The 13,780-nt window shown below is 41.1% G+C and overlaps 1 protein-coding gene across 1 annotated transcript in view; it reads left to right on the top strand.

Moving 5' to 3' along the window:
- The window catches only part of LOC310946493 (metal transporter CNNM4), a gene marked incomplete at its 5' end in the record, with an annotated part of 48,418 nt that overhangs the window by 13,662 nt on the left and 20,976 nt on the right, over window positions 1–13,780 (top strand). The window contains 3 exons of the mRNA XM_083912969.1: window positions 6,477–6,620; window positions 6,827–6,961; window positions 11,698–11,867. Of these exons, the coding sequence (XP_083769095.1) occupies window positions 6,477–6,620; window positions 6,827–6,961; window positions 11,698–11,867 (449 nt within the window). The remainder of the gene's footprint in view (window positions 1–6,476; window positions 6,621–6,826; window positions 6,962–11,697; window positions 11,868–13,780) is intronic.

A 13,780-nucleotide genomic window follows, 5' to 3' on the forward strand; every position in this document is an offset into this window, starting at 1 on the left:
GAAACCGTTGATCTGCAACGCAAAATATCACTAGATCTGTCCTCACGGGGCTTCAGTTTTAGCTGGAAAAACAGGTTGGAAGAGCTTGACCTGTCCCGCGCAACAAGCCCTTTTGTGTGTGAGTGTGTGAGTGTGTGTGTGTATATTTGCATTTGCAGCCATGCATTTTCGTTTCATCCCCAGACAGCAAGCATGTTTTGCAGTCGGCTGATATGTGGCGGGGCAGTTGGGTTTTTGTGCGTGGGCGGTATGCGTGTGGCATTCCTTTCCCATACAGACTCATCGTTCTCCCCCTCGCCCTTTTGTCGCCGATGTTTCATGTCAACAAACAGGCCAGCTCACAGGCTGGTGCCGGAAGCGCCTGAGAGGGCAGAGAAACAGGCTGGAAGGTCACCCGACTTATCTGTTTGTGTTAAATTTAGGATGAAATGAAATCAAGAAAACAAATCTTCAGGGTACCGTAACAGACTCAACGCGGAGCTCTGCCTGAACTAAAACCATGACACCACCATGAAAACTGACACCTGAAATGTTGAGCGTTACGTGTGGAAAGGTGTTGTTCATCTCCTTGTTTATGTTACCACTGTGCGCTCAGTCAAAGAAAGAGAAGCTGCAGCCTGAAGCTCTGCGGCGTTTATTGTCTGTGACAAAGGTCAGCGTGTTTCGCGGTTCCTGTTTTGTAAAATTTCTTCTTGTCTTGTCGCACATAGTTTTTTTGTGTCCTATTGTGGAGAAAATATGTGGTTGATTTTCTTTTTTTAAAGCACAAAATGTCTGCAGAAAAATCATAAACCTACAGTACAACTTTCACAAATAGATGAAGCAGTTTGACAACTTTTTGCTTTAGCTAAATAAAGACGCACACAGTTATCTGACAAATCAGTTATCAGTCAGGTTAACTGACAATGAAAATAGTTCTGAGTTGCAGCCGTAGATATATTTTAGGGGGAGAATGGGGTTGTTGTAGCAGTCACATAGTCACATAAATCCATAAACACTTGAGCTAAGGACACTTGATGAGGTAAATACAAAAGAAACTACAATAAAAACTGAAACTTAACAATAGACGAGCATCATACTCTGTTTGAAATGTCCCTTATTTTTATCATTAAAATACTTTACCAAAGTTATAGTTGGGCAAAATTGAAAAATTGTTCGATATATAAAGTTCATTGTAACTTTGTGACTTTGTTTTGACTTTCAAAACCACGTCAAATGGAAATCCAAGTCAGATTTTTAATCGTGCATACATATAAAAAGTCCTTGTGAGTGACGTCAGAGGGGACTGGTCCAAACATTTTACAAAGTCAAGCAGCACCGACAACAATCACTGTCAGCTCAGCTCACAGCCCCTAGAAAAGGATGAGTGATGGAGGAGGGGGATTTTCCTGCAAAAAATCCACTCCGGTCAAGGCGGCTGTTTGTATTTCTGTGTGAGCCTGAGGTGAGCGTGCTGCACATCTCACACGTCGCAACAGCAGCTACACACACAGAAGCTGTGTGACTGTTGGTCTTTTAAATTGTAGACTCAGCTGACAAAGGTCAGACACTGAAGCAGCCTGTACTTGGCTGAACTTCTCTCTCTCTCTCGCTCCCTGTCTCTCTGTCTCTCTCTGTGTGTGTGTGTGTGTGTGTGTGTGTGTGTGTGTGTGTGTGTGTGTGTGTGTGTGTGTGTGTGTGTGTGTGTGTGTGTGTGTGTGTGTGTGTGTGTGTGTGTGTGTGTGTGTGTGTGTGTGTGTGTGTGTGTGTGTGTGTGTGTGTGTGTGTGTGTGTGTGTGTGTGTGTGTGTGTGTGTGTGTGTGTGTGTGTGTGTGTGTGTGTGTGTGTGTGTGTGTGTGTGTGTGTGTGTGTGTGTGTGTGTGTGTGTGTGTGTGTGTGTGTGTGTGTGTGTGTGTGTGTGTGTGTGTGTGTGTGTGTGTTCTGATGGAGTCAATAGACTCTCAAAGGACTCTCCAGTAACTGGGGGTAAGTATGTCCCCCGGGGTCCTACTTCCTCTGAAATATTGACTCAGCACCACAGGGAGAGGTCTCACACACACAGTGCCTTTTCCATGACATGATGTCTCTATTTTTGTTGCTACAGTGATCTTCTGTGGAATGAGCAACGAACAGTTAATGAATGTACGCAGAGGCTTTCTTACAGCGGGACATTGTTGACATTAAAGGAGTTTCAGGCTGATTTAAACCCTGATTCACCCCTTCAGATGATCTGGTTCAGGAGCTTGGACCGATGTTGGGCGACTCACAGATCAAATTTTAAACCTCCAGAACTGTTCGCAGCCTCATCTGTGCCGCCCTGATAATTTCAATACATGTTTCATATTTAAAATCTTTATGATTACGTCTGTACTTTCACTGTAACCAATTAGAGAGAGAGAATGAGAGTCCCGGAGCAGCTGATGTTGTTACCAAGATACACGAAACATTATAGCTCTTGTTGCTAACGAGTAGGACATTAAAAACTAATCTCCCCACCAGTTCTTTCTGAAGAACAGACTACCCATGTTGACCGTGTCTCCCAGACATTTTTCCATCCAGACTCGTTCAGTCTTCTGCTTTTCTCTTGTGTCAAACTGTTATTCACACATCAGCAAGTCGTCGCCCCTCGTCAGTCTCCGTGTTGTTTACATCTGCTTCCCCTCGTGAGATCACATGCATTGATCCCTCTGGCATGATAATCTTTAATCTTCACCCAGGCAACGTCACTACTTAAAATAATATCACTCCTCCCTTATGTGATGTACTTTCTGATGGAACAGGATATTTTGTTGTACGATGACACATCAGGAGATGAATGTAATCAAAACGCTGGAAAAAAGTGGGCAAATACCTGACATTTGTTACAGAGAAACATTTCAACACACAGAGACAGAGACTCCATTCTCTGCTCAGAACACCATTACTCCACTATATCTTTACATAGCTGCTAGTTTTTTGCTGCTATATTATTGCTCTGAATGCCAAGAACAGTGCCTTTAAAGAGCGGTTTTTCAGCTAAAGTCTAGTACCTTTAAGTAGTGTGAGCGCACCCGCTCCGCGCTCAACTGGGGCCAGCTGGGCCGCCACGGCCCGCTTGAAATAGGTGGGCTTTAGCGGAGCCGTTTGCACATGTACGAGCACGAGCGTGCGCACGCGCACGAGCCCTACGGCAGTAGCGTTATGTCCGCCTGTTCGGACATAGAAAAAAGAAGGACGGACCATGCGCGGACATTTAACAACAACAACGGTGGCGGTGAAAGGTTCATGTTGGTGTGATGCGGAGGTGGAGTGTTTACTGCAGATTTGGTCGGATGAAAATATTCAAAAACAGTCGACAAGACGCACAAAAACTCCGAGGTCTATGGAAAGATTTGTAAACAAAGCCACACACGCGATCAATGCGTGTGACGTGTTACGGCGTGATGGCGTGTGGACAGCAAGAAGCATTCTCCGAGGCCCTGGTAGTGTGAGTACAAACGGGGCTGGGGCGCGGGGGGCAGAGGGAGGGGGGACAAGTACCCTAAAGTCCGGGTCGTGGTCCGGGAGGATAGTGTGAGCGCGCCCTTAGTGACTGGGGGGTATTTGCCTTGCCTTGTGTCAAATCGCACGATGCTGAAATGTATTCTCATCACCAAGTTTGTTTGATTTATTACAAAAGATGATATTTTATTTAATGCTTTGAAACGCAGACCTGAAGTGGATTACAACATTAGGCAACAGAAGGTAACGGTTAGGTTAGGAGGACTTGGTTTGGATTAGAGAAAAGGTTGCGTGGGTGTTTCACCTGATTTCCTTCTTTGTTCAGGACATAATTTATACTGTAATGAATATGTGCATTTCACACGGATTACAGTGCATTTCGGTATGTTTTTACGTAAATGTACCAACCGTGAATGATGACGGCCTGAAACTCAAGGGGATTGCACCCTCAAGATCATTACTGAAGATGCACTGTTTTCCAGGAAGTTCAAGACCTTCCAGACCTAAATATGCAGAACATCATCCGCACAAACATCTCACGCCGTGACATCACTGACTCTCACAGTGAAGCCGGCCTTGTGGGAAACGGATTCCTCAGAGTCCCTCTGTGCTATTCACGTAGTAAAAACCAAGCAAGGTCGGAGCTGAGAATGTGTTGCGTGTGTCATCGTGTCCCAGCAGCGCCCACTCTGCCAGGACACGCGGGCAAACAGGCATCAAGGACACACAACAAAGACAAAACACTTGTAGCCTTGTGGTCTCCTTTTTTATTGCTGTTGTTCATATGAGCTTGTTGTAAATCCCATTGATCTTCTTACCTCTTTTTGGAAACAATCACTCAATGGATCTTTTTTTAAATGGTTTTTCGTGCTCTCTACCTCTTCTTTTATGCGTCATTACGACTCAATAGCTTGTGGTTTTGGGGAGGATATTAAGTCTGTGTGGTGCAACAGATGCTTTTTTTAGATGCTGTTTTGACTGACAGTGAAGACCGCTCCTCCTATATTTAGTGATCAAAGCGTTCTCGTTGAAACCAGTTGTCATGCATGTGTATTATTCCCATACGTTTGTCTGCGTGGAGGGGGAGGAAATTATCCAGATATCCTCTGAGTGCTTCACTTTGGCGGCATCATTAATAATTCATAGCATCGGCGGGATCGTCTCTGCGCTTGTTTGGACACGAGTCTGCAGCCAGCCAGCGTCCATCTGCACTTTGAACAGTTTGTCATGAGTTCAGCTGCAGGGTGTGTCTTTGTGTGTGTGTGTGTGTGTGTGTGTGTGTCTCTTTGTGTTTGTAGGTGTGTGTGTGTGTTGTTCAGTAACGCTCGTGGCCAAAGTCCAGACCCAACCCCAACTGTAACGACCCGTACACATTAACAGGCTATTTGAGGTGCAAGCACAGGGGTTAATGTTCGAACGGAGCTGCTGTCAGATGGCAATCTGTCATGATGTGGTTGTTTGTAATAACGCAGGGGCTCTGCCAGGTTTGTATGTTGGGCGTGCCTCAATCACATCAGCTTCATGTCATGTGAGGCTATGACATATCTCGTCTCTGTGGTTGCAAAGAGACGGTAATAAATGGTATTTTGACGACCATCAGGGATTCCTTAATAGGGTTGCAACATTCCAGGAATTTAAAAGTTGGAAACTTTCCATGGGAATTATTGGGAATTTTCAAATTAACAGGAATAAACCTGGAATTTAAGAAAGTTAAAGGCTGGTTATTTTACTACAGTTGAAAACAGGGAAACAGTGCGGTCGGGGGGATGAATAATATTTTACTCAATATTCATGTTTGCGTTGTTCAATGACATAATTGATTCCTCAATAAAAAAAATCAAAACTTGATAAAGTTCTACTTACAAATAATTGTATTATTTTGCATGGATGTCTGCCTATTACATAACATAATGTTTATATCTGTGTTTGGATATAATACAGTTCATTTAAATTACCCCAAAATTTCCATTTAATTTCAAATAATTCCCAAAGTTAACATGGAAAGTTTCCAATTTGGGCTATTTCCCATATTTGTAAAGTGTCTAGAAATTTATCGGACATGTTCCGCCCCTCATTTGCAACCCACTTCCTAAAATAGGAGTGCTGAAAGATTGTGAACAGACCGAGCATCATGTTGTAGGCTGTTTTATTCAGAAGAAGAATAAATCTGAGACATTGGGGCTCATTGTGCTGCAACAACTTCTGATAACTCTGTAAATGACCCGCGTAAACATCATGAATGAAATGGAAATCAGTCATTAACTAGTTCCTAACCTTTTCCAGTAGTTTAAGCCTTGTCCGGCAATGCTAATGGTGGAGCTGAGGTTACCACCTCTTGGGAAGCTACGTGGTAATTACGGTTCAGTGCGTCAGCAAAGGTTATTCACACAAAAGTATATTGAACGACAATGTACGTAGTGAACAAGTAGTGCATGGCGTGCAATTTTGGACGCAACCGGAAAAACAATTTAACAATTTGGAGGTACTTGAGTGTTTGCCTTTTATGCAGCTTTATACTTTTACTCCGCTATTCCTCAAAGGCAAATAATGTACTCTTTTACTCCACTACATTTGTCTGACAGATTAAGTTACTTTTCAAATTCCTTTCATGTCCAGTGAAAACCATGTATCTCCAGATGTGTTTATGTTGAATATTTGTGACATCCAGAAACGTTATAGATAAAACAGAAAGGATGTGTATTTTTGGTTATGTGATGTGTATTCTGGTGAATTAAATACCTAAAAATCTAATTTTTATTCAATAGGACAACGTTTTCATCCAACTAAATCAGTTCTGCTCATACTTTGGTTTTGGCTTCACCCTTTGGAGGAAGTGGAGTTGATTTATATTGTCCTGATGCTGATATTTCTCTTCTCTGATTGTTGTTACAAATGGTTGTAAAGTTGTTACAAATTGCAAACCTTTTGGTCCCATTCTTGCAACCCTGGTTCTTTGATTAATGTATTAATTAATCAGATAACAATCCCACTAATGATTCTCTTTGTTCCACTTTTAGGAAAGTCTCACCTGGCCATCGTTCAGAAGGTGAACAATGAGGGGGAGGGAGATCCCTTCTACGAGGTGTTGGGGTTGGTCACCCTCGAAGACGTCATCGAGGAGATAATTAAATCAGAGATTCTGGATGAATCGGACCAATACAGTGAGTTTGTTTTTTGTTTGTCGGGTGTTTCTTTACGGTCATAGCTGGCTGTTTTCATTACTCTACCATTCAAAAGTGCAATGCTGTTTAGCTGCAGTAAAAGCATTTTACAGCACAGCCGTACTCTGCTAGTTTAATACACTTTTGAGCTTTTAACAGCTTGTTTTATTAATAACTTTCTCTGCTGTGTGTGTGTCACTTCTCAGCTGATAACCGCAACAGGAAAAAAGTGGCGCCCAATAAGAATAAGAGAGACTTCTCCGCCTTCAAACACGAGAGTGAATCAAAAGTGAAGTGTTCTCCTCAGCTGCTGCTGGCCGCCCATCGCTTCCTGGCTACAGGTGGGGAAACGGACTGACACGATCACACACACACACACAAACTGTCACTCATCACAGAGTTACAGGCAGTACATCATTTAGAACTTGTAAACAGACTGTACATTTGAACATATGCAGTCATTCGCTCAAACATTGTAATTCAGTACAAATTAGAGGTACTCAGTCAATCAAACTTTATTTGTATAGCACCTTTTATGTAGTTAGTGCAGTTCAAAGTGTTTTTCAGATGACTGACGAGCCGATAATAAGACAGAACTTGGGTCTGAAACTCAAAACTAACATGTAGTCTAGTAGCTGAAACAGTAGCTCATGTGAGATGTTTTAGTTGACGTATAAGATATTAGTAATGGATTCCTGGTGAAATATAACAGTATGCAAACACAGAACACAACATCAGCATAAACATCCCACAATGCAATGCGGAAGTAACGACAACGTTCATACCAGACAAACAGACCGAGACCAGGGCAGCTCTATAACATTAAAGCGCCCGAGTACCTAGTTAATTAACTTATTTTTAATATGTAGAAATGACAAATTAAGTGTTAAAGCGTCACACCGGTGTTTTCAGTTATTCTGGCTGCTTGGGTTGAAGGTGGGCGGGGCTTTGATGAGAATTTATGAGGTCATAAATGTCCGTCTACCACTAAGAATGATAAAGGTGTACTTTGTTCCGCCTTAACAAGTGAGAAAATGCTAACAGGAGACTCTGAAAGATGTCAATCAATCACAATAGACACACCCACACAGTCCTGAGAAAAGGGTCTAATCAACCGGATTAACTGAAAACACCTGTGTGGGTGTTCAGACGCTTTAACACTTCATTCGTCATTTCTACGTATTAAAACTCAGGTAATTAACTAGTTCCTTACCTTTTTCCAGTAGTTTAAGCATTGCCCGACGATGCCGTTAGAGCTGAGGTTACAACAGTTACAAGTCTCACAATCAGAAAGGAAGCTCTCGGGGCAAGTGAAAAATGTATTCACACAAAAGTAAGTTGAACGATAGTGTGCGTAGTGAGTAAGCAGTGCATGGTTTGCAATTTCGGACGCAACCCGCGAGTGTAGGCCGTAAAACAAAAAAAAACAGAAAAGACAACAACAATTTTGAGGTACATTACTTGAGTTTTGCCATTTTATGCAGATTTATACTTCTACTCCATTACATCTCAGAGGCAAATAATGTACTTTTTTACTCTACTTTATTAGGTGAAAAAGTTATTTCTCCCATAAATTCTTTTCAGGAACATATTTTAGTGTACTGCTTAAGTTTGCGACCGAGTTGAGCCAAAATCAAGTCCCGCCAAACAGTCGACCGGTCCGACAAACTTTCTTATTCTACGGATAAAAGTACACGGAAATAATTTTCTAACAAACTTTATGTGAGAAATATGCAACACAATAACAAAATATTGATTCAGGATTGATCAGCACTGCTTAGTGTCAGTTTCATCGCTGCGCCGGAGACTCCTCTGCTCTGATTGGTTGATGGTCAGGTGCAGTGGATCGAGCAGATGACATTAGGAGCAGACAGAGAGGTAGAGTGACATGAATTTCACAGATCGACTGCCTATTTGTGCTGCCAGAATAAACAGTTTCATCAAATATTTAAAAAAAACATCCAAAAATAATTTTGGATCAGCTGGGAATGATGATCTTCAACAGAGTTTGTACAGGTGCTTGAAATCCTTGAAAATGCAAATTACCCCAATTTTAGTTGGTCCTAACAATGTCTCTCCATCTCTTCCAACGTGATTAAAAAAAGTAAAATAATTTACAGTATGTATGCATATATTTGTAGAAATATGTAATTTACCCAACTGTCAGGTGCTGGAAAAGCTCGAAAATGGACCTTTAAAGTGCTTGAATTTGACCTTGGAAAAGGTGTATGACCCCTATCTTGTAGAATATGATGCATTTCTGTAGCTTAAACTACCTTACAGTATGTAAAGGAGTTAAAATGAGCACAACCTTAAACATTTAAAGCAGGAAAATGCAACATACACATTAATGCAGCAGGAATATTTGTCCACAATCATCGAAGAATAATAAAAAAAACACTGATTGTAAACATTTTACTACACAATCAGTACTTGATACTGATACGTATTTTTACTTTAGTACGTTTTTGAAGGCAGGACTTTTACTTGTTGTGCAGTATTTTCCCAGTGTGGTATTAGTGCTATAGTAAAGAATCTGAATACTTGTTCCAGCACTGAACATATGTCTTCAATATGTAGCCACAAAGTGAATGTCCTCGGGATGTCAGGACGTGATGGATTCTGTCATCTTGCCAGGTTTAAATGTGTTTATTTACTCTGAAGGTCTATTTAAGATCCAAGCAGTATGCCTGCCTGTGCTGACCACCACGAGAAGACTGGACCTTTGCCAGCTGGATGTGATGCCTCGCTGCTGTTACAAATCACTTGAGAAAGTGCTGCAATCTGTCTGGTTAGCGAGCGTTAGTGGATGAGCTCTGCCAGAAGCAGTTTAGCACTAGCCGCCGCTGCTAGCATGACGTAGCACTTCCTCGTCTCACAGACACTGTGGTGTCGGAGGAGCAGGCCAGAGTCTTAATTCCCCTGCAGGCATAACGTCAGTGTCTGCTGACTTTTCTTTTCTTTCTCAGGATGACGGTTTCATTTTCCTTTCTCTGGCTCATTACACAAGAATGGGATCTTTCATTTTTCTGTTTTCAGGTCCAGGAAGTTACAGCTTCCCTGTGTCTTTTCCTTTTCTTTTTTTTATTCATCAGTGAACATTAGCCAGCTTTTTTTTAAGTTTTGTTCTGTTTCCATTTATATTTGGTATAGGGTATCTGGAGTATCATTAATCTTTGAGAGACTTGTTCCAGTCAGGAAATATCAGGGAATTTTATGTTTTAGTTTTTAAGTTTTTTGTTTTTTTAATTTTATGTTAAGTTTTCATTTAAGGACTTTTGTGCTTGGTTTTCTAAGTTTTTGGAGCTGGAACAAAAGATATAGAAGATATAAAAATGTGTGCCTTAAAAATCATTGAAACGTCATGGAACATTTCATCCGAGTCACAGACGAAGCTCACAGTCCTTTTTTTCCTTTCTTTAAATGAGTAAACCTATTGAACTTGTTGACTTAATATATACAGAATGAATGAATGACTGAATGTAAAGCAGAATGAAAGGAGCTTGTTTGCCTTTTCTAGATGATGAATTCCAACATCGGTCGTGTGTGCCTCACCTCTCACTGTGTGTTGCCTGGGGTTTTGTTTGCAGGGTGGACTGTTTCTTTGTTCTCAGTTTGGGTGGGGTCGAAGGCAGTTATGGTAGAGCTCTGATTGCAACAGCTTGGTAATTGCGACAGTTTAGAAATGCATGTAAATCAAATCCATTTGACCAGTTGGTGCTTTTTTAAGGGACGATGCTCATTAATCAGCATCACTGTAAATGTTAGAAGTCTGTTTGTCATCTGTTTGTCAGTTGTATTGGTGCTGATTTAAAATAAAAAGATTTTTTTAGTGCTGAAACCAGGGTGCAAAATTAACTTTTTTGCAGTAAATTTTTGAATTTGATCAGCCACTCAATAGATTACCATTCTTCTTTTGGCTGGTATGTTGCATATTTTGCAGCATATGGCCAGTGGATGGTGTTCACATTGAACCCTTGCTACAACTAATGATTATTTTCACATTTTTTGTTGTCTATGAAAAAATAAACAGTAGATTTGTCTATGTAATATTAATAAACAGTGCTCATTACGATTTCGCACACAAAGGTGACATCTTCAGTTATGTTTTTAAGCCAACCAATCGTCCAAAATCCGAGGCTTGAGGCGTTATCTTTTCAGGTCGACCATCCCTCTGTCCCGTTTTTCTGAGAATGATATCTCAGGAACCACTGGGGGGATTTTCTTCAAATTTGGCACCGATGTGATTCTGTATCTTTGTCTGTGAAAAATTAGGCTTTTTATTGATTCATGCTGCAATTATTGTGCTCATCTTTATATGATGGATAACTTTTAAACACTGTTGATGAGGACTCGATCGTTTGCAGGCAGCCTGGATTGCTCTGTTTTTGATTTAATGCTCATACATTTATGTGTCTTATTTGTGCTGATAAACTATAAAATGTTGTACATCACTGTTCCTTGCTTTTGTTTGCATTGTACCATATGATGTGCTCACATAAAGCATGTAGGCCTACATGCAAGCAGAGCCTCTCTGTTGAGGCACGTTCACAGACTGAGCAAGCCAGAATATTATTCAATATTCCAGTACTTTGTAGTACTTTCTAAATAAGCCTGACAAAGACTTGTTCCTCATTTGGAAGCTTTTATTGATAGGAAGTAATTTAATGTCCATTTATGTCACTTAAAACACAGGATCTGCTTTTTAATTTTACTTGATCACTTGATCTTCCCTCAAATTAATTCTGTTTGTCAAAGGATAATGTATTCCCTAATGTGTTATGCTCCTTTTGTTAAGTAGAGGATCTCCTGTAATCACATGTGCTTTGTGCACCAGTTTATGTCATTGTTAGTCTTGTTGGACCACAGACAAAGGCATGAATGACTGATTTAATAGGCACTTGCATCAGTGATCTTAGCACAGTTGTTTAGAGTAAGAAGACACTTGACACTGTCTGTGCTGACAATCATGTCATCTTTAGATTTTTTTAATACTGATATAAACATCCAGGCATTTAATAAGGTCCTTTTTTCTGTTGTGGGGCAGTAAAAAAGTCTTCCTCCTTTCTTTCTGCAGAGGTGAGCCTGTTCAGCCCGTCTCAGATCTCAGACAAGGTGCTGCTGAGAATCCTGCGCCACCCCGACGTGATCCAGGAGATCAAGTTCAATGACGGGGACAAGCGCTCGCCCCTTCACTACGTCTACCAGAGGGGCAAACCCGTCGACTACTTCGTTCTCATCCTGCAGGTACACAGTGAATTAGGGGTAGTGAAGCAGGATGGGGGTCAGAGGCTGCTTGTTGCTGAAGGCAAGTTCAGCTCACACTGTTGTCTGATCTTCAAATGCAGATTTTTTTTGGGGGGGCTTTTTTAAAACAGACTTGTAGAATTGAAACACCCTCCCACACACTCATGTACACTCCAACACATGTGCAAAGTAGAAGAATATCTAGTTTTTACATAAGCCATTTGTCTCATATGAACAATATCTGACGAATCAGGTGCTCAGAGCTGCCCTTTCACGCATGCAAGGGATGGTGGAGCGTGCAGGAGGCAGGACATGAAAGGGATTACACCACAGGCTTAATTTGGTCATACACAGCTGAGTTTCTTTTCGTTCCCTGAATATGTCTGGCGATGTTGGCGTTGGCCCCTACACACTGAAGTTCCAAAATCTTGTTGTGTCTCCAATGAGACATATTTCTTGGCGTCTTCATGTAAATCACCCTTCTTCTTCTTCACCCTGCATGAGAGAAACAACATCAACACGCCCACTCGCTTGCTGTGAATTCTCACACATGGGCTCAAATGGACATCACACAGACTTTGCACCAGTAAAGTCCATTTAATGTCTGATCCAACTGATTTGGACATTTGTATTCTCACATAGAGCTCCTCCAAGTAATGTCTTGATAATTTTAAGGTTTGCATTGCATGTGTGAAAATAGTTACCGTCTCTGTTTTTAGAGAGAGATTTAACTTTTGTTTTGTCTACAGGGTGCAAATATCAACATCCTTGGATGTTAAATGCACACCTCATTTGAGTTTCAGAGTTCATTCTTGACTTTGGGAAGTAGTGGCTGTAAAAAGCATTCTGAACACAGGGTCGATTTAGTATCTCTGGAGCTATCGATCACATCACATGATCTTCAGTTTGCCCAGTTGTCATGGGAATGTACTGTAGATATACAAATATGCATCGTTACTAACCTTTGAAAAACGTATCATCCATGTGAGCTGCATAGTTAAATGTGGTATTGTATGGGGGAGGTCTAATAAAAAAAAGGGATTGCAAGAAAAGGAGGAAAAGTTGCAAAGAAAAGAGGACGCATGATTCCCAAAATATTGTTACAAAAGAAACATAGCAGCAGTTTATCAGGCTCTAGTGTGGACATGCTATTACGTAATCCTCAAAATTCAATCCTGAAAATCAAGTTTGAGTAATAACCTAGCCCGCCATCAGAATACTGTTGAAAGACCAGTTACATGCATACAACAGCCCTCTGACTCACCGTCATATTCTCGTTGCTTCAGCCTGCAGCTCGGATTATGGGACTGACTCTTCCTCTTTCTTTCTTTGACCCTTATTTCCACCTCCCCCTCTTCTTCTCTACACCTGTCAACTCATCCCCTCACCAAGTGCATCTGGAGCTTAGCGCCATAGATCGGCCTGCCTTGTACTTAAACTCTAGCGCTGCAGTTTGTGGCAGAACGCCAACACCACCAGGGGTCCTGAAACTGTTGACAGAGCAAAGTGTGTTGGTGTTTAAAGCATTCAAAATGAAGTTGAGTCAAAATTATCTTCCAAGAGGTGCTGTTAACTGCTGATGTTAACGTTTTGGAGTTTTGAGTTTATCTAGCTTTAACGTGTTTGTAGGTCCTTCATGGAAGATGCAAAATTACCTGTTGTGGATAAAGTACGATATGCTCCTGCTCACATACTCTTTGTAGAGCAATCGGTCATGATATCTAGTTCACCATTAATATTAACTTTAACTTTATTTGAACCCAACTTCCTCTAAAAATTTACGAGCGATTAGGTGAGCGATTAACAATGAAGACATTAAAATACATACAGAAGGTTACTCAAAGAAAGAAGTGGTCATGTGCTCGACCTAAAAAAAAGATTCCCAAACTGCTGCATTTGTTTCTAGTTTATTG

This window comes from Echiichthys vipera (genome assembly GCF_963691815.1).
Source record: "Echiichthys vipera genome assembly, chromosome: 4".
Lineage (NCBI taxonomy): Eukaryota > Metazoa > Chordata > Actinopteri > Perciformes > Trachinidae > Echiichthys > Echiichthys vipera.